Source organism: Melanotaenia boesemani, chromosome 17 (assembly GCF_017639745.1).
Source record: "Melanotaenia boesemani isolate fMelBoe1 chromosome 17, fMelBoe1.pri, whole genome shotgun sequence".
Lineage (NCBI taxonomy): Eukaryota > Metazoa > Chordata > Actinopteri > Atheriniformes > Melanotaeniidae > Melanotaenia > Melanotaenia boesemani.
In genome coordinates, this window is record NC_055698.1 from 1290291 (window position 1) to 1316201 (window position 25911).

General features: G+C 41.9%; 1 protein-coding gene across 1 annotated transcript; it reads left to right on the plus strand.

Annotated features, from left to right (window-relative positions):
• The first annotated feature begins 280 nt into the window (after positions 1-280).
• Positions 281-25211, plus strand: bzw2 (basic leucine zipper and W2 domains 2). Its single transcript, XM_042012394.1, has 12 exons — positions 281-355; positions 6746-6816; positions 14391-14567; positions 17511-17614; positions 17704-17769; positions 18541-18676; positions 18870-18979; positions 20272-20442; positions 20511-20657; positions 21851-21989; positions 22074-22196; positions 24919-25211. Exons 2-12 carry the CDS (start codon positions 6753-6755, stop codon positions 24945-24947), a joined length of 1266 nt encoding a protein of 421 aa, XP_041868328.1. The 5' UTR covers positions 281-355; positions 6746-6752; the 3' UTR covers positions 24948-25211.
• Positions 25212-25911: the final 700 nt, after the last annotated feature.

Here is a 25911-nt window from a genome sequence, read left to right on the forward strand (position 1 = left end):
AGAAAGTGCTGTAATCCGTGACCTAGCTGCTAGCTGTTAACCTTGCCTCACAGCTCGGTCAACATGGCTTCTCTTCCTGCTCACTTTACATAAAGCTGTGTCTTGTAAACTGGTATTAACACCCGGTATATGAGTGTACGCTATATGAATGAGAGTGAAAGAAAGAATGATCTACAGAGAGTGGCCAAACTCTGTGAGTAATATGACACTTGTAGCGAGCCTGGGTGAAAGCAGGTTTAGAGGTCAGGGATGAGCCCACTATATATAGAGCAGAGCAAAAGGTTGGCAGACAGAGCAACACTCAGTCAGTCGATGCAGGTCAACCTACTTACAGGCCACAAGGAACTCACTGCTGGTAAGCATATGCTTTTCAACTCCTCGCTTATTTAAAACTGTATTTCCTGACAAAGATCTGAGGCTGAAGTAGATGAGAGGTCTGGTGGTTCTCTAACTTGACATTAACTCTCTGCCTCCATCATTCCTGTTGGTTTCAAGAAGTCAACAGTAAACCTTTTGACAGTTTTCCAATCACAAGCTGTTATAGCAGTTATAAAAGGGACTTAACGCTTACACAACCTCCTCTGGTTGCATGTAGGCAACTGTGCATGGATGCCATTTGAAACCAACATTTGGCTGCTTTTTGTCTTGTAAAGTTATTTACAGGTCAGTCTGTGAGTGTAAGCCCTCATGTCTCTGGACTACAGCTACCCATAAAACCCTGGAGTGGACCTTTGTAAGCATGAATTAGTAACCTCTAAGAACTTGTTTCGCTACCACCACGTTGTGTCTTTCTCTGCTGATTGCCACAGATCAGTTTCAGCATACAGCTAGCGGTAAGCTTGATAGTTGAGTGTGCATGGTTGACCGACGGGGGATAATAAACAGTTTTTAGTTCATTGAACACAAAATTTAACAAAAGTATTTGACCTATAAATAAAAAAGCTGACTTTATTCTAGATAGGGTTCATGTTTTCACTGTTAACTAAGCTGAGTTTTGGCATTGGTAGAAAGGGGAGGAGGATACGGAGAGAGCTGGACGAGCCAGCGATGGAATAGAAAACAGTTGCCATAGTAACAAACCACATCACATTACTTTTATGACTGCCATATTTAGCAATGTCCACTTTCTAGTACCAGGATGGACCCCCTTTTTTCTTCAGAACTGCCTTAATTCTTGGTGTAATAGATGGAAGTAGGTGGTGGAAACCTTCCTCAGAGGTTTTCTCCATATTAACATGACAGCATCACACAGTTGCTGCAGGTTTGTCGGCTGCATCCATGGGAGTGTCTTTAAAATTAAATAATCACATTTTAAAAGGTAGAACTTTGTGTAACAAGATATCAAGGAGTGGTAAAGAAAAGCTATTGCTGAATCATGCTCTTTCAGTCTCATTCACAATCACTGTCCTTACTCAGCCTTTTTCACCAAGAGTCCAACGTGGAGCTTTCTCCCTGGAAAAATCACTTATCAAGTCCTGAAGTCCAGCTTTCTTTTCTATCAGCTGTTCTATTATAAAGTATCTCCAATGATGCAATGCCATGTGTAATAGCATCACAGTCATGATTTCTGGTGGCCTCCCACTATTTGTTTTACTTGAAGGTGCTTTCAGTGATTTCACCAACAATGTGAAGGGAAACTGATCTGACTACCAATCCTCCACGTCATCGTCTCCTCATGTAGCAACACATGAAGTCTAATTTATCTACAGATCTGTAGACTCACAGGTGAAGCTTTAGATTAGTGGGGAAACATATATGATGCTATATGCTTGTTACTAGTTAATCTTATGATATCTAGAAAATGTAAATATTTCTCTGATTGGATTGAAAGCAGTCACCCAGTCTGCTGCACTAGAAATGTCTCTGTTCCTACTGCAAAGAGGAGGATGAGTCCCAAACTACTGACCTAACCTACCTTATAGAGATAGCTGAGAACCATTCAAACTGTTCTAAAATAAATACAAACTATTTTTCATTTATTATTACTAATTCAGAATAATTTTTTCTATTATATCATGTTTTTTCTCCACAATAATCAATTAATTCAACACAGCTGCTCACCTCCTTCCTCAGGGGCCACCTGGACATGTTCAGGTGGGCCGGGGAGGGGAGGGGGGATCTGGCAGCATCTGCTTCGGCTGCTCTCGTGTCAGTTTGGGACATGCGTGATTTGTTTTTAGCAGCTTGCTAATCGTTTACCTGCGTTGATTATTTGACTAAAACAACATTGAAATTAATAAAATCCAGAGAAATATGAGCTAATATGGGAGCAAAGGGAGCTAGCTTATATGAACAAAGTTTAGAAGAGACAACAAGCTGATGTTCTACAACTTTCCATCAGACTAACTAACTGACCACCTCGCCTCTGAAACAACTGGGGTGTACTCACTTATGTTAGATATATATATATATATATATATATATATATATATATATATATATATATATATATATTAGTGCTGGGCAATGATTAAAATTTTTAATCGCGATTAATCGCATTGTTATGCTCAAAATGTCTCTTTCCTTTAAAAAAAAGGCCTACAGCTATAAAAACAAAATGCAGTAAGTTTTGGTTTACAAACACTACACCAGGGGTCTCCAACCTGCAACTCTGGAGCTGCAAGTGTCTCTCTGGACCTTCCACAATGCCTCTAAATATGTGGCTAAAATATTTTTTTTAAATCTATCTTTCTTGTCATTAGGTTGGAAACCATGGACTCTTTTTTCCTTTCTTTTACATCATTTTCCACAAATATCTACATTCCTTAGCAGAAAGTCTGTCTATCCTCTTTTTTTTTTATAAAGGTTTTATGTTTTTCTTTATTTTAAAACCTTAAAAATGGAAAAAAAATGTGGTTCTTCAAAAATAACAAATATCCTATGGTGGCTCTTCATTAAAATATATATTAACTTGCCTTTTTGAAAAGTCTGGTAACATCTGCGTCTCTAAAGGAGTTTTATTTAGCTGGTTGAGGGAAAAATGGCTCTTTGGATTGGAAAGGCTGCAGACCCCTGCACTAAACACATAAACAGGTTTAGCAGCAGTTTTCAGATAAAATATTTCTTCATATATATTTATAAAATCAAATATTTATGACAAAGAAGGATGAAATGTTCAGGATTTACTAACTAAAAGGTAAAAAGTCAGCAGGATGGATTTAAAGCTGTGAAGCTGCTTCCTTCTAAACACAGAAGGAACAATATGTGATGAATATCAGCATCAGGTGAACAGATAGAAAGCAGGATGAGAATCTCACAGCTTCTAGATGGTGAGGAGAGAGAATTATTCACAATATGCACAATAACTTTGTGTCCGAAAAATAAATAAATAATAAATAAAGTCCGAAAAATATGTAAACACAAATTATGTCTCCCCGTGTCCACCCCACGGCATGAACACGAACAAACGACTCCTCTACTGAAAGCTCACATCTCACAGATTCCACAGCTTTAAGTTTCATGTCGCTATGATCAAGATTCACCGAACCAGAGGTAGAAGAAGACCCGATTTATGCTTCACATTTGTAAAAGTCACAAAGCATGTCCTACCTTTGCTGTCTTGCATAAATTAAAACCGCATTTATTAAAAAAGAAAAAGAAAAAAAAAAAAAAGTTTCCCGTCCAAAAAATTACGATGTTCTGTCCATCTGCATGCATTTTGACAAAGTGAAACGTCGGTTCTTTTTTTTCTTCTTCCTGTTCGAGACAGAAAACATCTCTTTATTTTAATAAAGCCGCTCTCTCCCGATCACGTCAGACGCACCGCTGCAGCAGGGAAGAGAGACATGGACGCCATGTTTCCGTCATCAAAGCCAGCGGCCAGCAAAAAAAAAAAAAAAAATTAATTAATTATCGCGCGATTAAAAAAATTAACGGCGTTAATTAAGCGTTGTGTTAACGCGCGATTAACGCGTTAACGTGCCCAGCACTAATATATATATATATCACAGTGGCAGACATTCAACAAAGAGTCTCAGGCATGAAAAACTGGACAGCACCAGGGACTGACATGGTTCACACCTACTGTCTGAAGAAGCTAACTGCACTCCATGAGGGACCTGGCAGCACAAATGACCCAGCTGCTAAAGGATGGGACCCACCCTAAATGGCTAACTGAAGGCTGGACAATCCTGATCCAGAAGGATCCCCTGAAGGGAAAAGTTCCATCCAACTATCGGCCAATAACCTGTGTCCCCACCACATGGAAGCTCATGTCAGGCATCATAGCGGCTAAGATAAGTGGGCACATGGATCAATACATGAGCACAGCACAGAAAGGCATTGGTAAAAATACCAGAGGAGCAAAACACCAGCTGCTGGTAGATAGAACAGTCGCTCGGGAGTGCAGAACCAGGAATACAAAATCTGCCGGTCATCACATACCCTGCGGCAATAATAAGCTGGCCAAAGGAAGAGATTCAGACCACAGATGTGAAAACATGAAAGCTCCTGACCATGCATGGAGGGTTCCACCCCAAATCCAGCACCCTGAGACTGTACACTAAGCACAAGGAAGGAGGCAGAGGACTAGTGAGTGTCAGAACCACTATCCAGGATGAAACATCCAACATCCTTGAATACATCAGGAAGATGGCCTCAACGGACAAAGTGCTCAGTGAATGTCTCAGGCAGTGGAAAACAGATCATGTGGTGATGGAGGAACCATCATGGGAGGAAAAGCCCCTCCATGGAATGTACCACCGACAGATAACTGAAGTGGCTGATATCGAGAAATCCTACCAATGGCTAGAAAGGGCTGGACTGAAAGACAGCACAGAGGCACTGATCATAGCTGCACAGGAGCAGGCCTTGAGCACCAGGGTAATAGAGGCCCAGATCTACCATACAAGACAAGACCCCAGGTGCAGACTGTGCAAAGAGGCCCCTGAGACAATCCAGCACATAACTGCAGGGTGTAAGATGCTGGCAGGGAAAGCTTACAAGGAGCGTCATAACCAAGTGGCTGGTTTAGTGTACAGGAACATCTGTGCGGAGTACAGACTGGAAGCCCCGAGGTCAAGGTGGGAAACACCTCCGAAGGTGGTAGAGAATAACCGAGCTAAGATCCTGTGGGACTTCCAGATCCAGACCGACAAAATGGTAATGGCAAACCAGCTGGACATTGTGGTGATGGAAAGCCGTTGTGGTTGACATCGCAATACCAAGCGATTGCAACATCAGGAAAAATGAACATGAGAAACTAGAGAAATACCAAGGCCGGAAAGAAGAACTTGAGAAGGCCTGGAAAGTGAAGGCAACAGTGGTGCCCGTGGTCATTGGAGCACTCAGGGCAGTAACCCCCAAACTGGAAGAGTGGCTACAGCAGATCCCAGGACAAACCTCAGACATCTCAGTCCAGAAGAGTGCAGTCCTAGGAACAGCAAAGATACTGTGCAGAACCCTCAAGCTCCCAGGCCTCTGGTAGAGGACCCGAGCTTGGATGGATGAGAGACCGCCCACGGACGGACTATCTATCTATCTATCTATCTATCTATCTATCTATCTATCTATCTATCTATCTATCTATCTATCTATATATATATATATATATATATATATATATATATATATATATATATATATATATATATATTTTAAGCCTTCCATAATGTGAAGAAATAAATTACCTGAAAGAAGAAAAAAAGTCCCTAATAACCTACAAGGGTTATACCATACCATATTGGTACTAAGGGGCCCAAAGTGGGCCAAGAAAATCTCCCCCCACCATTACACCAGCAGCAGCCTGAAGCGTTGATCCAAGGCAGGAGGGATCCATGTTTTCACGATGTTTCCAGCAGATTCTGAGCCTAGCATCTGAATGTGGAGCTGAAATGGAGACTCATCAGACCAGCAACGTTTCTCCATCTTCTATTGTCCAGTGTTGGTGAGTGTGTGTGAATTGTAGCCTCAGTTTCCTGTTCTTAGCTGGCAGGAGGCACCTGGTGTGGTCTTCTGATACTGGAGCCCATGTGCTTCAAGGCTGGACGTGTTGTGTGTTCAGAGATGATGTTCTGCAAACCTTGGCTGGAACCAGTGCTGACTGGACTTCCTGTTGTCTTTCTATCACATTCAACCAGTCTGTCCATTCTCCTCTGACCTCTGACATCAACCAGACATCCTGGTCCAGACAACTGCTGCTCGCTGGATATTTTCTCTTCTTCAGACCATTCTCTGGAAACCCTGGAGATGGTTGTGGGCGAAAATCAATATTCAGACCAACAACCATGCCACATTCAATGTCTCTTAAATCCCCTTTCTCCCTGATTCTGATGCTCTGATATTTGAACTTCAGCACTTCGTTTTCACCATGTCTACATGACTGGATGTGTTGAGTTTCTGCCATGTGATTGGCTGATTAGATATTTATGTTAACAGGAAGCTGAACACAAATTAAGTAGTTGGTAAGTGTATATTTTTACTTTTATCAGTTGCTTCAGGTTCTGCTGCAGCACCACATACAGCTTAGCAGAGAAGTTTACGTTCACATTTTATAAACTATAAAAACATGAAATTCTATTGTAATCAATCAAGAACTGATTAAATCATTTTAGCATCATATATACTTTAGATGAATTAATATTTTCTAAACGCCACCTTTGTGTGGGTTTGGTTTGAAAATAATAACACCTGATGACCTGCTCAGGTAATGTGATCTGGGTATGAGGAGTGATTCTCAGGTGAACAGTTTGCATCTGTACGTTTCCATCACACAAGTATGACTGTCTCCCTGCTTTGCTGCTTTCAGGACTTGTATGAGTACCAGTAAGCAGCAGAAGCCAGTGCTCACAGGCCAGAGGTTTAAGACAAGGAAAAGGGGTAAGTACCAGAGAAGGTTTCACTTGTGTGAATGTGTTCCACAGTGTGAGTTATATAAAGTTGTAGTAATTTCCTTCAACAAAGTTCCAAAGACACGAACATTTTAATACAGTTGGTGATATTAGAATAATAATAGAGAATACTGTTAACATATGGACATTCAGTATGGTGGTGAGTCTAACCACAGTACTGTATGACTAACCACAGTACTGTATGACTAACTGTAGTACTGTATGACTAACCACAGTACTGTATGTGTAACCACATTACTGTATGAATAACCACAGTACTGTATGTATAACCACAGTACTGTATGACTAACCACATTACTGTATGAATAACCACAGTACTGTATGAATAACCACAGTACTGTATGAATAACCACAGTACTGTATGTGTAACCACATTACTGTATGACTAACCACAGTACTGTATGTGTAACCACATTACTGTATGACTAACCACAGTACTGTATGTGTAACCACAGTACTGTATGAATAACCACAGTACCGTATGTGTAACCACAGTACTGTATGTGTAACCACAGTACTGTATGACTAACCACAGTACTGTATGAATAACCACAGTACTGTGGGAATCCTCTTCATAACCAGAAAGGAAAACCCTCCAGGGTCTAATAACAGAAGGTTCTGCTTCCTGAAACCAAACTGAGAGCTGGTTCCACAGAGAGGAGTCTGAGAAAGGCTGGTACACACAGAAGAATTTTCTAAATCTGAGGAGATGTTTTTATCTGTTAGAGACCCCACACATGAGATAAAAAATCAGTCATTGAACAGTTTTGATCGTACTGTGTGGTGGCTCCGATAAACTCCACACTGAACACCACACACAGCGATTCTGTGCCACAGTCGATCTAGAATCTAGTCTTCAGAGCCAGAAATCTTGCATGATCAAACGTGATCTAACAAAACAAGAAGAAGAACCGTGGCAACACCTGGAAAACAACACCCAGCATGGAAGAGGACATACATAATGATGTAATGATGGTGGTTTTGCGACTACTGTTAACAGAAAAATCCAGAACTGAAAAATATGCCAGACAGAAGACAGCGTGAACACAGACTTTATATCCTTCCTTGCTCCCCACTCAGCTCGCTCTCTGATTGGCTATGTTCCGTTTCACATCACAATCCACGAGTCACAACTTGAGATTCGTCGGCTTTCCCATCACACATGAAAATCTTTGGTCTTAAAAATAATGACCATGTTTAATAATTACGATGGTCGCCCACGACCCGTTTCAGAGTCAATTCTCGAGACAAATTCACTCCTACCACAGCTCAGACCACAGGATAGTCCTACGGGATAATCCTATAAGACTTTAGATAGTCAGGTGTTTGCTGTCCTTGGTCGGGACAGGGGAAAATGGGGACAAAAACAGCCCGATAAACTTAATGTGTGTACCCAGATTAACTCAACATCTGTTTATCTGGAACATACTACCAGAACATTTGAGTTTTGGTTTTGTTTCTCAAAACCATTTCTTGTTACTGGTGGAAATTCAGGTTGGCAGGAATCTCTCTTCAACATGGCTGTTTGAAATTTCCATGTCCTGGTTTTCCATATTTTCTTTTTCATCTGGATTAAAACGATACACTATTACTTAAAACTTTACCCAAAACTAAGAAAAAAATGTCTGTGCTTATTTTAGTATCTTTATTAAAAGAAAACTACTTTTAGCTAGTTCCACAGAGAGGGGTCCGATAGCTGAAGGTTCTCCTTCCTGGAGCCGAACTGGAAACCGGTTCCACAGAGAGGGGTCCGATAGCTGAAGGTTCTCCTTCCTGGAGCCGAACTGGAAACCCGTTCCACAGAGAGGGGCCCGATAGCTGAAGGTTCTCCTTCCTGGAGCCAAACTGGAAACCAGTTCCACAGAGAGGGGCCCGATAGCTGAAGGTTCTCCTTCCTGGAGCCGAACTGGAAACCAGTTCCACAGAGAGGGGCCCGATAGCTGAAGGTTCTCCTTCCTGGAGCCGAACTGGAAACCAGTTCCACAGAGAGGGGCCCGATAGCTGAAGGTTCTCCTTCCTGGAGCCGAACTGGAAACCCGTTCCACAGAGAGGGGCCCGATAGCTGAAGGTTCTCCTTCCTGGAGCCGAACTGGAAACCGGTTCCACAGAGAGGGGCCCGATAGCTGAAGGTTCTCCTTCCTGGAGCCGAACTGGAAACCGGTTCCACAGAGAGGGGCCCGATAGCTGAAGGTTCTCCTTCCTGGAGCCGAACTGGAAACCGGTTCCACAGAGAGGGGCCAGATAGCTGAAGGTTCTCTTCCCTGGAGCCGAACTGGAAACCGGTTCCACAGAGAGGGGCCCGATAGCTGAAGGTTCTCCTTCCTGGAGCCGAACTGGAAACCGGTTCCACAGAGAGGGGCCCGATAGCTGAAGGTTCTCCTTCCTGGAGCCGAACTGGAAACCGGTTCCACAGAGAGGGGCCCGATAGCTGAAGGTTCTCCTTCCTGGAGCCGAACTGGATACCGGTTCCACAGAGAGGGGCCCGATAGCTGAAGGTTCTCCTTCCTGGAGCCGAACTGGAAACCGGTTCCACAGAGAGGGGCCCGATAGCTGAAGGTTCTGACTCCAACTCTACTTTTAGAACTTGTCAAAGTGAGATTAATACAACACAGAAAAGAAGTATTAGCCAGCTGGTTTTGAGTTTTTTTTAACCTAATAATGGACTTGAAATGAATGTTTCACAACTTGTTTGAAGACTTTTTTTCTTTTTTAAAGTCTAGATATTTTTTCTTATGTCAGGCAATCTCACCAAGTGCAAGTATCTTACTGCATGGACAGATAATTTTACTTGGTTGTGGTATGAAAAATATCAAACCAAATTCAGACATTAGTAATTTTAGGGCACTTTCTGTGCTGAAGTTAAGACATAACTGTCCCAGACTAAAGGAGTTTAATTACCCCACAAGCTCTTATTTTGAAGCACTTTGGAAAGAGGAAAACTCTCATATCTCCTTATCATCTCTGTTGTTTTCCAGTCATTTGTCTGCTTGTGAGTTTGCTTTGTGTGTCATTGGTGTCATGTATAGATGCCAGTATGAGTTGCATACTATACTGGGCCGTGTTAATTCTATTCTACAGTCATTTAGCAGACGCTTTTATCCAAAGCGACTTACATTTGAGAGGAAGAACAACACAAGCATGAATTCAAACAAGATGGGACGTCATAATTAAGTGATAGTCAGACCGCTTTTGAGTCCAGTTGGACCCAGGTGCTGTCATGTAGTGCTAGTGCAGTGCATATAATTTTTTTTTTTTTTTTTTGTCATTTTATTTAAATACAGGATCACGATTTCATCAAACAATATCAACTTGGTCATAAGTGCATGATTTCATCACATAATATCAAATTGGGCATAAGTGCATGATTTCATCACACAATATCATCTTGGGCATAAGTGCACACAGCTTCTTCAGTACTTGGTTGAGCCAAAAAGCTGGACAAATCTTTCTGACTCATTTAGTTAAGCTAAATGTGGAAATGCTCCTTAAACAACTGAGTCTTTAGCTTGGTCTTAAAAGTGGATACGGACTCTGCGGATCGGACGGAGTTTGGTAGATCGTTCCACCACCGGGGAACAACAGAGGAGAAGAGTCTAGCTACTGATTTTGCGCCACGTTGTGGTGGGAGCACTAGGCGTCTTTCGCTGGTAGAGCGTAAGTTTCGAGAGGGAGTGTAGCTCTGGATTAAGGAGTGAAGGTAGCCCGGAGCCGTTTGGGTTATTGTTTTGTAAGCCAGAAGCAGAGCTTTGAATTTGATGCGTGCTGCAACTGGAAGCCAGTGAAGAGCAATTAGCAGCGGAGTGACATGAGCTCTTTTGGGCTGGTTGAAGACCAGACGTGCTGCTGCGTTCTGGATCATCTGCAGAGGTTTAACTGAGCATGCAGGCAGGCCAGCCAGTAAGGAGTTGCAGTAGTCAATGCGTGAAATGACCAGAGCCTGGACCAGGAGCTGGGTCGTGTGTTCAGTCAGGTAGGGTCTGATCCTCCTGATGTTGTAGAGAGCAAATCGGCAAGACCGGGAAACCGAGGCAACATGGTCCTTAAAGGTCAGCTGGTTGTCTACCATGACACCAAGATTCCTGGTAGAAGATGTAGGGACTAGTGTGATTGAGTCAAGCTGCACACTTATCTGTGGCGGTAAAGAAGGACTGGCTGGGAAGACAATAAGCTCAGTCTTGGACAATTCATGGAAAGCAGCCAGTCCTGATGGGCTCTGAGGCAGAGGGAATGTTCTGCACAGCTGTTGGATGTCAGCAGCTGATTATTTAGCAGCTGTCGGACTCTTTACAGAAAAAAACAAAACAAAACAAAAAATAAAACCACAATGATTATTAAGTGAAGTGATGATTATTAAGGGTTTTTTCTTTTTCAGTGATGATAACAACTAGAAAACAAACTGGTCTCTCTCTATTTTCAGAGCTAACCAACAAAAATGGAACTAAACACCATGCTAAGATTTTAATTTAACAGCTGTCATTCATGGTGGAAGTATTTTTTCCCGTGTGCACCAGTGCACCTTAACTTAACTTAACTTAACTTAACTTAACTTAACTTAACTTAACTTAACTTAACAAAAGTGTACTTTGAGCCTTGAGCAAACAGAGAAAACATCTTAAGCCTGATACACACGTAACAATTTTTTTAATCTTATGAGATTTTTTATCTGGTCGAGACCTCACATGTGAAGATAAAAAAAATCAGTTTTCATCGTACTGTGTGTGGTGGCTCCGCAACTCATCTACAATCTAGTCCTCCAAGCCGGACAAACGTCGAAACGTAGAAGAAGAACAATAGCAACAACCACCAAAAAACAAAGAAGAAGAAACAGAGCAACAACCAGAAAACACAACAGCATGGAAGGGGAAATACAGGACGAGGGAATGATGATGGTCTTGGGACTATTGTTAACAGATAAAGCCAGAACTGAAAAAATAACAGACTGGAGACGCTGTGAACACGGACTTTATTTACTTCCTTGTTCCCCAGCCAGCTCGCTCTCTGATTGGTTACATTCCGTACCACGTCACCATCCACGCAGTCACAATGCACGAGTCGTCGGCGTTCCTCAGAGACCAGCTCTGAAATATTAAACTTGTTCAATATTCCCAATTGTCAGCTACGACCCGTTTCGGAGCAGATTATCAGGACAAATCGGCTTGTAACCACAGACCAAATGATGATTGGACAGAGAAATCTCACAATAATCAGCTGTTTGCTGTCCAAAGTCGGGAAGAGGCAATGTCTAACAAATCCAGCCCAAACAGCCTAAAAATCATTATGTGTGTAAAAGGGCTTTAGGAAATGCAGTCATAATACAATCCTGAATGATGCTGATCAGTGATCAATTTAATGTTTGGGAAAACCAAATCAAAGAAAACACCAGTAGAACTCAGGGTTATGTTTAATAGTGAAAGAAAGAGCATTTCCATATGAACAGTGCTGTGTAGTCATGAGTAAACCACTAATTAGTAAGGCTAACCATGAAAACAATGCTTTAACTTGCATAAAGACTAGAGTGATGGAAGAAGGTCATGTGGTCTGATGAGTCCAGATCTACCCTGTTCTAGAGTGATGGAGCATCATGCCTAGTGCTACTGTACAAGCCTGTGGGGGCAGTTTATGATCTGGGGTTGCAGCAGTGGGTCAGGTCTAGGTTCAGTGCTAGGTTCTGCAACATTATGTGTCCAAAGAATGAGGTCAGCTGATACCTGAATACTGAATGAGCAGGTTATTCCATCTTCCCTTATGACACAGCCATATTCCAAGATGACAATGCAGGGGTTCAGATTGTGAAAGAGTGGTTCAGGGAACAGGAGACATCATTTTCTCACATGGATTGGACTCTCCCATCATCAATACAAGATTGTGGTGAAAAATTAATGCAACTCTGGATGGAAATAAATCTTGTGACATTGCAGAAGCTTATCAAAACATTACCACAGTGAGTGCTGCTGGAATCAAAGATAAAGGTGGTCCACCAAAATATTTATTTATTTGGACTCTATGTTTGCAATCTTATTTGCGTATTTATATGCTGCAGGAAAAAAACTGTTTTATTCCAGTTTTTCCTACAGTGTAGCTGTGATCCACAGACATGAAAGGAGGAGGATGAACATCTTATTCTTATTCCCCCTCACATGTATGAACCCATGAGGCTGAATGGGCCAGCAGTGGAGCAGGTTGAGGTCTTTCAGTACCTGGACACAAATGGACATCTGTCTGTCCACCCAGCACACTGATCTTGTTTAAGAAGATGCAGCAGCGCCTGGTTCTGCTGAGGAAACTCAGATTCTTCAATGTTAGGACATTTTAATAACCCAACATCGCCAGGAATCTGAATAACACAGGATTTACTTGCCAAGGTAAATGAATTAATCTGGCTGATCACACAGTAGAATTTTGAAAAATAGCTAATTGATTTTACAAACACAAAGTTCTTTATTTCTCAGAGGAAATACAGGCTTTAAACATGACTTATATTGTAGAGTAATTAAACGGAAAATCAACCAATGATCACTCAATCAACACAAGTGCAGCTGTTTTTGTAGCTACTGGTCGAATCATGGATCATTTTAATTGAAATGAAAGCAATTTCCAAATAATAAATAATAACATGGATTGTTATAAAAGCAAGAAGATAGATAGCTTTTTCAGGGAAAGTGGGTAATGTGTGTTTATAAAATCCAAATTAAAAAGGTTCCTATGGTGGAAAAGGAGCTCACAATTCAGTTTTCATCCTGGTTGACATTTACACCTGTTGAGACAAAAACAACGATTTCCTGGTCATTGATAACCAGTGAGTATCAAGCTCAGTTATCTGAACTCCACATAACCAGCTGGAAGGAAAGCAGAACCCCTTCCTGCAGACCAGACCCTTCGGATGGTTGGGGCTGGCCTGTGAGTTTTTAATAGTCTTTTATCTTTTTGATGGTCTTTTATTGTGATGTTTTTTATTCACTTATATATATCTATGCTTTAGATTAGTACCCACTATGTTTGAGCATTTTATGTCTTCTGTGTCTGATTTTGCTTTTGGCTTAATGTGTTTTTGTTTGTTCTTTTTACAAAGGATATTCGCTCCTATTTTGCTGCAAAATAAATCTACCTTTAGGTATCAATAAAGTTAATTTTCCTACCTCAGGAAAAATATTTACTGAAATCCATTTTTCCAATTGCCTTCAGGACCTTAAAGAGTCCATAAGAGCCTCCTCAGTTCATCCTTAGTTTTGGTCTTGTGCCTGTTTTTTTATTCGTTTCATATGAACCGCAGTTCAGATTATTTATCATGACAAAGCTTTCTGACTCGGATATTACGATTTATAGTTTATTAAGTTTTAAAAAAAAGCATTGAAATTTTCATTTGTACGTTCATCACAGACTTTAAGGATTTATATTCAATGTCTGTCTTTATGGATAAATGTGTTTTTGTCATTCTGTCAGGATGGGTGTTTTTCATTTTAATTTTCTAAAGCATGATCAATCAAATTGCTTTAATTATTTATATAATGATTGATCAGTTGCTGCTTTAATCTCTTGCTGCAGATGAAAAGGAGAAGTTCGAGCCAACAGTGTTTCGTGACACTATCGTGGCAGGTCTTAATGAATCCGCTGGAGACCTGGATGCTGTAGCCAAGTTTCTGGATGTAGCTGGGTCCCGACTGGACTACAGGCGCTATGCCGACACCCTGTTCGACATTCTCATCGCAGGGAGCATGCTTGGTAAATGTCTCTGTAATACGGGATGGATGGACGGATAATGGATGGATGGATGGATGGATTGATGAATGGATGGATGGATGGATGGATGGATGGGCGGATGGATGGACGGGTGGATGGATGGATGGATGGATGGACGGATGGATGGATGGACAGATAAATGTATGGATGGTTGGGCGGATGGATGGATGGATGGATGGACGGACGGATGGACGGACGGATGATAGATGGATTGATGGATGGATGGACGGACGGATGGATGGACGGACGGATGACGGATGGATGGATGGATGGATGGATGGATGGATGGATGGATAAATGGATGGATGGTTAGGCAGATGGATGGATGGACGGATAGACGGACGGATGATGGATGGATTGATGGATGGATGGACGGATGGATGGACGGACGGATGATGGATGGATAAATGACGGATGGACGGACGGATGGATGGATGATGGATGGTGGATAGATGGACGGATGGATGGACAGACGGATGGATGGATAATGGATGGGTTGATAGATGGACGGATGGATAGATGGATGGACGGGTGGGTGGATAGATGGACGGATGGATGGATGGATGAACGGGTGGATGGACGGATAGATGGATGGATGGAAGGGTGGATGGATGGATGGATGGATGGATGGATGGATGGATGGATGATGGATGGACAGATAAATGGATGGATGGTTGGGGAGATGGACGGATGGATGGATAGACGGACAGATGATGGATGGATGGATGGACGGATGGACGGACGGACGGATGATGGATGGATAAATGACGGATGGATGGACGGATGATGGATGATGGATTGATGGCTGGATGGCTGGATGGGCTGATGGATGGACGGACAGATGGATGGATTAAGAATGGTGGATAGATGGACAGATGGATGGACGGATGGACGGATGGACGGACAGATGATGGATGGATTGATGGATGGATGGACGGACGGATGGATGGACAGACATATGATGGATGGATACATGACTGATGGACGGATAGACGGACAGATGATGGATGGATGGATTGATGGATGGATGGCTGGATGGGCGGATGGATGGACAGACAGATGGATGGATGATGGATGGTGGATAGATGGTAGGATGGATGGACGGATGGATGGACGGACGGATGGATGGATGATGGAAGGGTGGATAGATGGACGGATGGATGGATGGATGGATGGATGGATGGATGGACGGGTGGATGGATGGATGGACGGGTGGATGGATGGATGGATGGATGGATGGATGGATGGATGGATGGATAGATGATGGATGGACGGATAAATGGATGGATGGTTGGGCAGATGGATGGATGGACGGACGGATGATGGATGGATTGATGGATGGATGGACGGACGGATGGATGGATGATGGATGGGTGGATAGATGGACGGATAGATGGATGGATGGACGGGTGGATGGATGGATGGATGGGTGGACGGATGGACGGATGATGGATGGACGGATAAATGGATGGATGGTTGGGCAGATGGACGGACAGATGGACGGACGGATGATGGATGGATTGATGGATAGATGGATGGATGGATGGATGGATGGACGGACGGATGGATGGACAGATGGATGGATGATGGATGGATGGATAGATGGACGGATGGATAGATGATGGATGGACGGATAAATGGATGGATGGTTGGGCAGATGGACGGATGGACGGATGGACGGATGGACGGATGGATGATGGATGGATTGATGGATGGATGGACGGATGGATGGACGGACGGATGATGGATGAATAAATGATGGATGGACGGACGGATGATGGATGGATTGATGGATGGATGGATGGATGGGCGGATGGATGGACGGACAGATGGATGGATGATGGATGGTGGATAGATGGACGGATGGATGGACAGATGGATGGATGGATGATGGATGGGTGGATAGATGGATGGATGGATGGATGGACGGGTGGATGGACGGATAGATGGATGGATAGATAAATGAATGGATGGTTGGGGAGATGGACGGATGGACGGATAGACGGACAGATGATGGATGGATGGATTGATGGATGAATGGACGGATGGATGGACGGACGGATGATGGATGGATAAATGACGGATGGACGGATAGACGGACAGATGATGGATTGATGGATGGATGGCTGGATGGGCGGATGGATGGACGGACAAATGGATGGATGATGGATGGTGGATAGATGGTAGGATGGATGGATGGATGGACGGATAGATGGATGGACAGATGGATGGATGATGGAAGGATGGATAGATGGACGGATGGATAGATGATGGATGGATGGATAAATGGATGGATGGTTGGGGAGATGGACGGATGGACGGACGGATGATGGATGGATTGATGGATGGATTGACGGATGGATGGATGGATGGACGGGTGGATGGCTGGATGGATGGATGGATGGATGGATGGATGGATGGACGGATGGATAGATGATGGATGGACGGATGGATGGACGGATGGATGGATCGATGATGGATGGGTGGATAGATGGACGGATGGATGGACGGATAAATGGATGGATGGACGGGTGGATGGATGGATGGATGGATGATGGATGGACGGATAAATGGATGGATGGTTAGGCAGATGGACGGACAGATGGACGGACGGATGATGGATGGATTGATGGATGGATGGATGGATGGATGGACGGACGGATGGACGGACAGATGGATGCATGATGGATGGACGGATAAATGGATGGATGGTTGGGCAGATGGACGGACAGATGGACGGACGGATGATGGATGGATTGATGGGTGGATGGATGAATGGATGGACGGGTGGATGGATGGATGGATGGATAGATGGGTGGATGGATGGATGGATAGGTGGATGGATGGGTGGATGGATGGGTGGATGGATGGATGGAACATATGGGTGGATGGAAACAGATGACCTGAGATCTTCCTCTTCCTCAGCTCCTGGAGGGACTCGTGTTGATGAAGGTGACAGGACCAAGGTGACAGCGTACTGTGTGTTCACCTCGGAGGAAACCCATGCTGCTCTCCGTCTGCATGCTCAGGTAAACCCCCACCGCCATGCTTTTTGTCCAGAACAGAACGAGACCAGACTGGTTCTAACTCCACATCTCTGTCTGCCGTGTGACTGCAGGTGTTCAGTAAGCTCATCAGAAGGTACAAGTATCTGGAGAAGGCCTTTGAGGAGGAAATCAAAAAGGTGAAAACGCTATAAGAAGTTGTGATTGTCATATCAGATACATCTTGGACTGGAAATTGCTCCAGTATATGAAGGTATAATATTATCTTTAATGAAGAGTGTAGCTGAGTGGTCCAACACTAAATCTGAGAAGAGGAGCAGAGTTTGAACTGAAGAACAACATATTTACATGAAAGCAAAAACTTTCTGAGTCTGAGACAGAGGTTTAAAAAATATTAGCAGTATGAAAAAAGAAATCCTGATCACAAATAAATGAAATAGTATAGAGATATACACCATACCCATGGGTAAGACAGATTTATCCGTACAGCACCTTTCATACATGGGACAGACCAATGTTCTGTACATGATCAAAATGAACATTCAGACAGAAGAATATTACACACACTGAGTTATATATTTTAAAGAAAATAGATTTCAGTATTATGAGATTTAACATCGATCTAAATGAATATGCAAAGATTTAGAATTATTGTCGTATTTGACCTGTTTATATATATATATATATATATATATATATATAAGATTGAGAAGGTTGTTTTAAGTTATTTCCATCTTAAATGCAGGAAAAGAAAATGCTACATATAAGTGAGTAACAGACAAAACTCATTTAATTCAGTCAATGAACACTGTAATGTGAATGCAGGTTTCTAATCTGTAAAGATGTGGCAGGGTTGATGAGCACATCTTGTTCTGTATTTAATTCCATCCATACTGGACTGTTGTGCGTTTGCTGCACTAATAAAATCTTTACTGTCTTGGTTTGTGCAGCTACTTCTCTTCCTGAAGGCCTTCAGCGAGTCCGAGCAGACCAAACTGGCTATACTCACTGGCATCTTGCTGGCCAACGGCACGCTGCCACCTCCCATCATCACCAGCCTCTTCACTGAAAGTGTGGTCAAAGAAGGTAAGAAGATGTAACGCTAACAAAGGTGGAATTACATCCTGTATTAGACTGAAACATCTCACATAGAAGATGAGACAGACAAAAACCAAACAGATTTCTGCAGGCAGTCAAAACAATATCACAATAATAATAATAAAAAACAACTAAACTAAATCAGAATGTTTCTATTTTGTAATAAGTTCTTTATTTTCAGGGATTTCTGCATCATTTGCAGTGAAGATGTTCAAAGCATGGATCGCAGAGAAAGATTCAAACTCTGTAACGTCTTCGCTGAGGAAGGCAAACCTCGATAAGAGGCTTCTGGTAAGGAAAAGTTAAGTGAAGCCGCAGTATTTCTACATTCTGAGGGTGTCATATCACAGACAGACATGGACATCACACCCTCTTTCATTTTTAAAAAACTTTTCCTGCAGTTTTGCACAAGCTGGTCCTCTCTACCTCCTGTTAACGGTGAATTATGACACCGGCTGTTGGTGATCAGCTGATCGCTAGTACCGTCTCTCTGGTTGTGCTTATCACTCAGCAGAGAAGGAGGAAACTAGTGCTTCATGGTTCACACCGGCACCTCTTAACCTCGAAGTATTGTTGCTGGACGCGCTAGTAATAGTAAGCTAAATTTATCAGTCTCATGTCAGTCAGGCCCAGGTCGCCGACAGGTGAAGCTGAAGATGAAACATGTTGATAACAGCAGCATATTTCAGTTAGATACTGTTTGCCTTTATTTCATATAACCTTTCAGTATTAATGAGGTTTGCTAGTGAAACAGCTGTAAAATCTACTGGTCATAAAACAGCTATGCACACATCTATGAAGACAGAGGAGGTTCAGATATCTGGTGAAAGTGAAACAGCAAAAGGAAGCAAGGAGACGTCCTCTATATAAATTTCTGTAAAAATGATGCTGATGTATTTGCAAGCAGCCTCCTCCACCTTGAGAAAACTGGCTCAGAGTATTCAGTGCTTCTCTATCTTCCATATCAAATGCATAATCTCTCACTCACCACTGCATCCTGTAGGATCTAGTTGCCTGGATATTATTGACAATTCATAGACAGCAACACTGGTATATGTCCATCTAATGTATAAAGCTCTGCAGGGTAAACTCTCAGTACCCCCAGTAACTGGCTCCAGCAGCAGAGGACACACCGGGTGCCTCCTGTCAGCTAAGAACAGGAAACTGAGGCTACGACTGACACAGACTCACCAACACTGGACAAAAGAAGATGGAAAAACATTACCTGGCCTGATGAGTCTCCATTTCAGCTCCACATTAGGATGGCAGGGTCAAAATTTGGTGGAAACAAAATTAAAGCATGGCTCCATCCTGCATTGAATCAGTGCTTCAGGCTGCTGCTGGTGTCATGGTTTTGGGCCCCTTAGTACCAACTCAGAGTCAGAAATAAAGACAATCAGCCAACAGGTGTGCAGCAATCAGGACCGTCATCATCTGAGAGAATGATGAATGTTGAAAGCTGTTCAAATCAAAGAAGGTTCATTGAAAGACTCTAACATTTAAAATACAGGTGTTGCCTCCCAGGTAGGCTCTGATTCTAACTCTGCCTGACTTCAGTTTCTCATCTTTTTTTCTGACTCCAGGAGCTGTTTCCTGCAAACAAGCAGAATGTGGAGCATTTCTCAAAGTACTTCACTGAAGCCGGGCTCAAGGAGCTTTCCGACTTCCTACGTGTGCAGCAGAACCTGGGAACCCGCAAAGAGCTGCAGAAAGAACTGCAGGGCCGCTTGTCGCAGCAATGTCCCATCAGAGAGGTGAATGATGGACTCACTAACACTGCCTGGCCCATCAGACAGACTTTAATGTGTCTTTGTGTGTTCAGATGGTGATTTATGTGAAAGAGGAGATGAAGAGAAATGAGCTGCAGGAGCAGGCTGTGATTGGCTTGTTGTGGACATGCCTGATGAACGCAGTGGAGTGGAACAAGAAGGAAGAGCTGGTCACAGAGCAGGCTCTCAAACATCTCAAAGTTAGTCTCACACACTTATATGATCAGTTTCAACTGGATAGTTTCATGTAAAAATCTGGAGAGGCTCCAGTAAAAAAAACAGAAGAATTTTAAATTCTATTCTGGATTTAACATGAAGCCGATGAAAAGAAGATAAAACTGGAGAAATATGGTCTCTGCTGATAATTATCGCCAGAACCCTCGCATATTGGATCAAATGGAGACTTTTCAGAACATTTCTGGGACAGAACAATAATCAGGAATTACAGTCGTCCAATGTGGAAGCAACTAATCCATGGACTAGTTTTTCAGCATCACTCACTTTGAGAATATTATGTAGGTGGGACAAGATGGTCATAGAAACCTGTTTTATATGTGAGTCAAATTACCAAGTGGAAATATTTGCAATAAGTTCAGAGTAGCTTTATGCTAATATCAGATTAATAGTTTTACATAACTTTAGTAGCTGTACTTGCACAGAGACAAAATGTCTTCTAGAAATGTGCAACCAGATGCTAATATTTTTAAAGGATGACTAATTAGGAAACTACTTTAAAATTAACTTCAAACTGTAGTAGTGATACTGCTTTAGCTCCACCCCTGATCCAAGTACAGAACCCTGAGGATCTCCATGATTTACTGTGGTGTCTGAGGAAAATGAGGAAATCATTAACAAACTGGAACCTAAACCAGCCTGATGTGGATCTTTTCATCCCAGTAACACGTTCAAGCCTCTGCAACAGAATAGTATCAATGGTGTCGAATGCAGCACTGAGTTATAAAAAAGACTTTAATATATCAGGAAACAGAAGAACTTTACAAAAATATAAATAACATGACACAAAATAAAATAACAGCAAAGTAAGAAAAGAAGACAAACATAAGGAAACAACATGAAAGAAAAGACAGGTTTTATGAGGGATTTCATGGAAAAGACTGGACCTACAGGAACATTACACTCTCAGTCCCGATACGTCAACTGTTCTTCAGACTCTGACTAGATTGTTGTGTTTTTGTGTGTTTTGTGTATATAGCTCATTGATGGTATTGATGAGGTCAGAGCATTCAGCCCAGTCAGAACCAGAACACACGAGGACATGGATGGATGAAGAAATCTAGAAACACAGAAAGAGACAGAAGTTTAGAAGAGGTATAGTTAAGAATCCAACAGGAAGTGTGTGGCGTTATTGACGAGTGTGTGCTCTGTCTCTCAGCTTTACGCTCCTCTGCTGGCGGTGTTCAGCACTCAGGGTCAGTCTGAGCTGGTTCTGCTTCTGAAGATACAGGAGTACTGCTACGACAACATCCACTTCATGAAGTCCTTCTCTAAGATTGTGATGCTCTTCTACAAAGGTCAGCGTCTGGCACCTTTAGCTGGATCTGACTGTTACTGCGCTTTCTACCATCTTGTTTTTTTACTGGTTTCTTTTCACTCAGCTGACGTCCTGAGTGAAGAGGCCATCCTGAAATGGTACAAAGATGCTCACGCTGCCAAAGGAAAAAGTGTTTTTCTGGAACAGATGAAGAAGTTTGTGGAGTGGCTCCAAAACGCTGAAGAAGGTGAGAACATAATCATTTCCTCTTTCTCAGAAACAGTAATTACTGTCAGAAACATTTATCCCTCGAGTCTGAGTTTGTTCTATGTGGACAATTAAATGACTTTGATCTGTTCTGGGATCAGTTTTTACTTCTCCTGGATCAGATTTATCCACGTCTGGATCAGTTTTTACTTCTCCTGGATCAGATTTATCCACGTCTGGATCAGTTTTTACTTCTCCTTGATCAGATTTATACACTTCTGGATCAGTTTTTACTTCTCCTGGATCAGATTTATCCACATCTGGATCAGTTTTTACTTCTCCTGGATCAAATTTATCCACATCTGGATCAGTTTTTACTTCTCCTGGATCAGATTTATCCACATCTGGATCAGTTTTTACTTCTCCTGGATCAGATTTATACACATCTGGATCAGTTTTTACTTCTCCTTGATCAGATTTATACACTTCTGGATCAGTTTTTACTTCTCCTGGATCAGATTTATACACATCTGGATCAGTTTTTACTTCTCCTTGATCAGATTTATACACTTCTGGATCAGTTTTTACTTCTCCTGGATCAGATTTATCCACATCTGGATCAGTTTTTACTTCTCCTGGATCAGATTTATACACTTCTGGATCAGTTTTTACTTCTCCTGGATCAGATTTATCCACACCTGGATCAGTTTTTACTTCTCCTGGATCAGATTTATACACATCTGGATCAGTTTTTACTTATCTTGGATCAGATTTATCCACGTCTGGATCAGTTTTTACTTCTCCTGGATCAGATTTATCCACGTCTGGATCAGTTTTTACTTCTCCTTGATCAGATTTATACACTTCTGGATCAGTTTTTACTTCTCCTGGATCAGATTTATCCACATCTGGATCAGTTTTTACTTCTCCTGGATCAGATTTATCCACATCTGGATCAGTTTTTACTTCTCCTGGATCAGATTTATACACATCTGGATCAGTTTTTACTTCTCCTGGATCAGATTTATACACATCTGGATCAGTTTTTACTTCTCCTTGATCAGATTTATACACTTCTGGATCAGTTTTTACTTCTCCTGGATCAGATTTATACACATCTGGATCAGTTTTTACTTCTCCTTGATCAGATTTATACACTTCTGGATCAGTTTTTACTTCTCCTGGATCAGATTTATCCACATCTGGATCAGTTTTTACTTCTCCTGGATCAGATTTATACACATCTGGATCAGTTTTTACTTCTCCTGGATCAGATTTATCCACACCTGGATCAGTTTTTACTTCTCCTGGATCAGATTTATACACATCTGGATCAGTTTTTACTTATCTTGGATCAGATTTATCCACGTCTGGATCAGTTTTTACTTCTCCTGGATCAGATTTATACACATCTGGATCAGTTTTTACTTCTCCTGGATCAGATTTATCCACACCTGGATCAGTTTTTACTTCTCCTGGATCAGATTTATACACATCTGGATCAGTTTTTACTTATCTTGGATCAGATTTATCCACGTCTGGATCAGTTTTTACTTCTCCTGGATCAGATTTATCCACGTCTGGATCAGCTTTTACTTCTCCTAGATCAGATTTATCCACGTCTGGATCAGTTTTTACTTCTCCTGGATCAGATTTATCCACGTCTGGATCAGTTTTTACTTCTCCTGGATCAGATTTATCCACGTCTGGATCAGTTTTTACTTCTCCTGGATCAGATTTATACACATCTGGATCAGTTTTTACTTCTCCTGGATCAGATTTATACACTTCTGGATCAGTTTTTACTTCTCCTGGATCAGATTTATCCATATCTGGATCAGTTTTTACTTCTCCTGGATCAGATTTATACACTTCTGGATCAGTTTTTACTTCTCCTGGATCAGATTTATACACATCTGGATCAGTTTTTACTTCTCCTTGATCAGATTTATACACTTCTGGATCAGTTTTTACTTCTCCTGGATCAGATTTATCCACGTCTGGATCAGTTTTTACTTCTCCTGGATCAGATTTATACACTTCTGGATCAGTTTTTACTTCTCCTGGATCAGATTTATCCACGTCTGGATCAGTTTTTCCTTATCTTGGATCTGTTATTTGTTATTTGGGATGATTTCTTTCTGTTCTGGGACGAGTTTTTCACTTGATAAAATATCACCAAGCTCCAGAGGTTCAGGTCAAAAGGTTGACACAGTAGCTGGTTGAGTATTTCTGAGATTATCATGGAAAGAAGTTAGATGTGTTAAAACATCTGAACATGCTTATAAAAGGGCTGAGAAGCTGTGAAGCTGGACTATGTGTGTGTGTACATATAACATGACTCTTCTTTCCTGTCTTTGGACGTCTTGGTCTCCTCAGTCTGCTCCACAGCTTCACTCCACAAACTGAGATCCTAAAGATTTTCAGATTCGGACAGATGCAGATTTAATTTGAATTCCCTCCTCACTCTGTAACCCCCATCTCTTTTCAGGGAGTGAATTATTTATTGCTTCATACATAATTTCTGCAGTGTGAAATCAAACCAGATCAATGAATTTTATTAGAAAGCGTGCGATGAGAAGCCATGTTGTTATTTTATCATTATAAATATTATTACTTTCACATAAAACTATTATTTATATATATTTATTTATTCTTTTAGAAGATATGGCTTCCAGATGTGAAGGTTTTGATGGTTAAATGTAATTTTCTTAGTAACCAGCAGATGGAGCTCTCATTCGTTCATTTTGTTCTTGTTTCAGAGTCGGAGTCAGAGGGGGAGGAAGGTTAGCAGAGGAGGAGGAGGAGGTCCTGTAGTTCACAGAGCAGCTTGATCATGTGGAGATTTAACGTGAGCTGATACGGACCCTGATCCTGATCTGAAGCATCAAATAACCATGAGCCTGGATTCTGGATGCATCCCACACATGTAGACGGTCCAGATCAAGTCCATCAACTTGAAAACTGTCCAAGAATATTAATACTACTATTAGATCTGAGATGATACAAATTTTATTAAACCTTACCTTTTGCATGTCACTTGGCAACTCTCTGATCTTTTAATGACTACACAGGTTTCATAAGTGAATGTGTGATGTTATGTTTTATATTTTCATACATGAAGATGATAAAAATTAAGATATTGTTGTTTAAAGGGAACCTTTCTATTGTCGGCCATCATTTGGAGATTCTCTGTGTCAGCTGTGTGTTGCTTCTCCAGATGTCTTTAAATAGTTATTTTTATGTTCAGCACATCATAAAACTACTTGCATGACATTCTCATACTGAGGTGTGACACAATTATCTAAACATTCGAAAAATGTTCACGTGTAAAGTTGTGTCATCACTGAAAATGTACTTATTGTAAAATCATGAAAGGATTTAGCTGCACGGTGGCAAGAAGGAAGACAGCAAGAAGGTCACTGGTTCGAGCCTCGGCTAAGGAGGCGGTTCGAACGTGGAGGGCGGTGGTCTTTCTGAGTGGAGTTTGCATGTTCAACGCGCGTATGGGTGGGTTCTCTCTGAGTTCTCCGGCTTCCTCCCACCGTACAGACATGATGTTGGGTTAACTGGTCACTAAATTCTCCCGAGGCGTGAGCGTGAGTGGTTGTTTGTCTCTTTCTGTGTGGCCACGTGATGAACTGGTGACGTGTCCTCCAGTTTCCCAGCACAGAGAATGAATGAATAACAAAATTTATTTAGGTGGATTTTTCCTTAAGCTTGAAGACTTTATGAAGCAGAATTGACATGCAAAT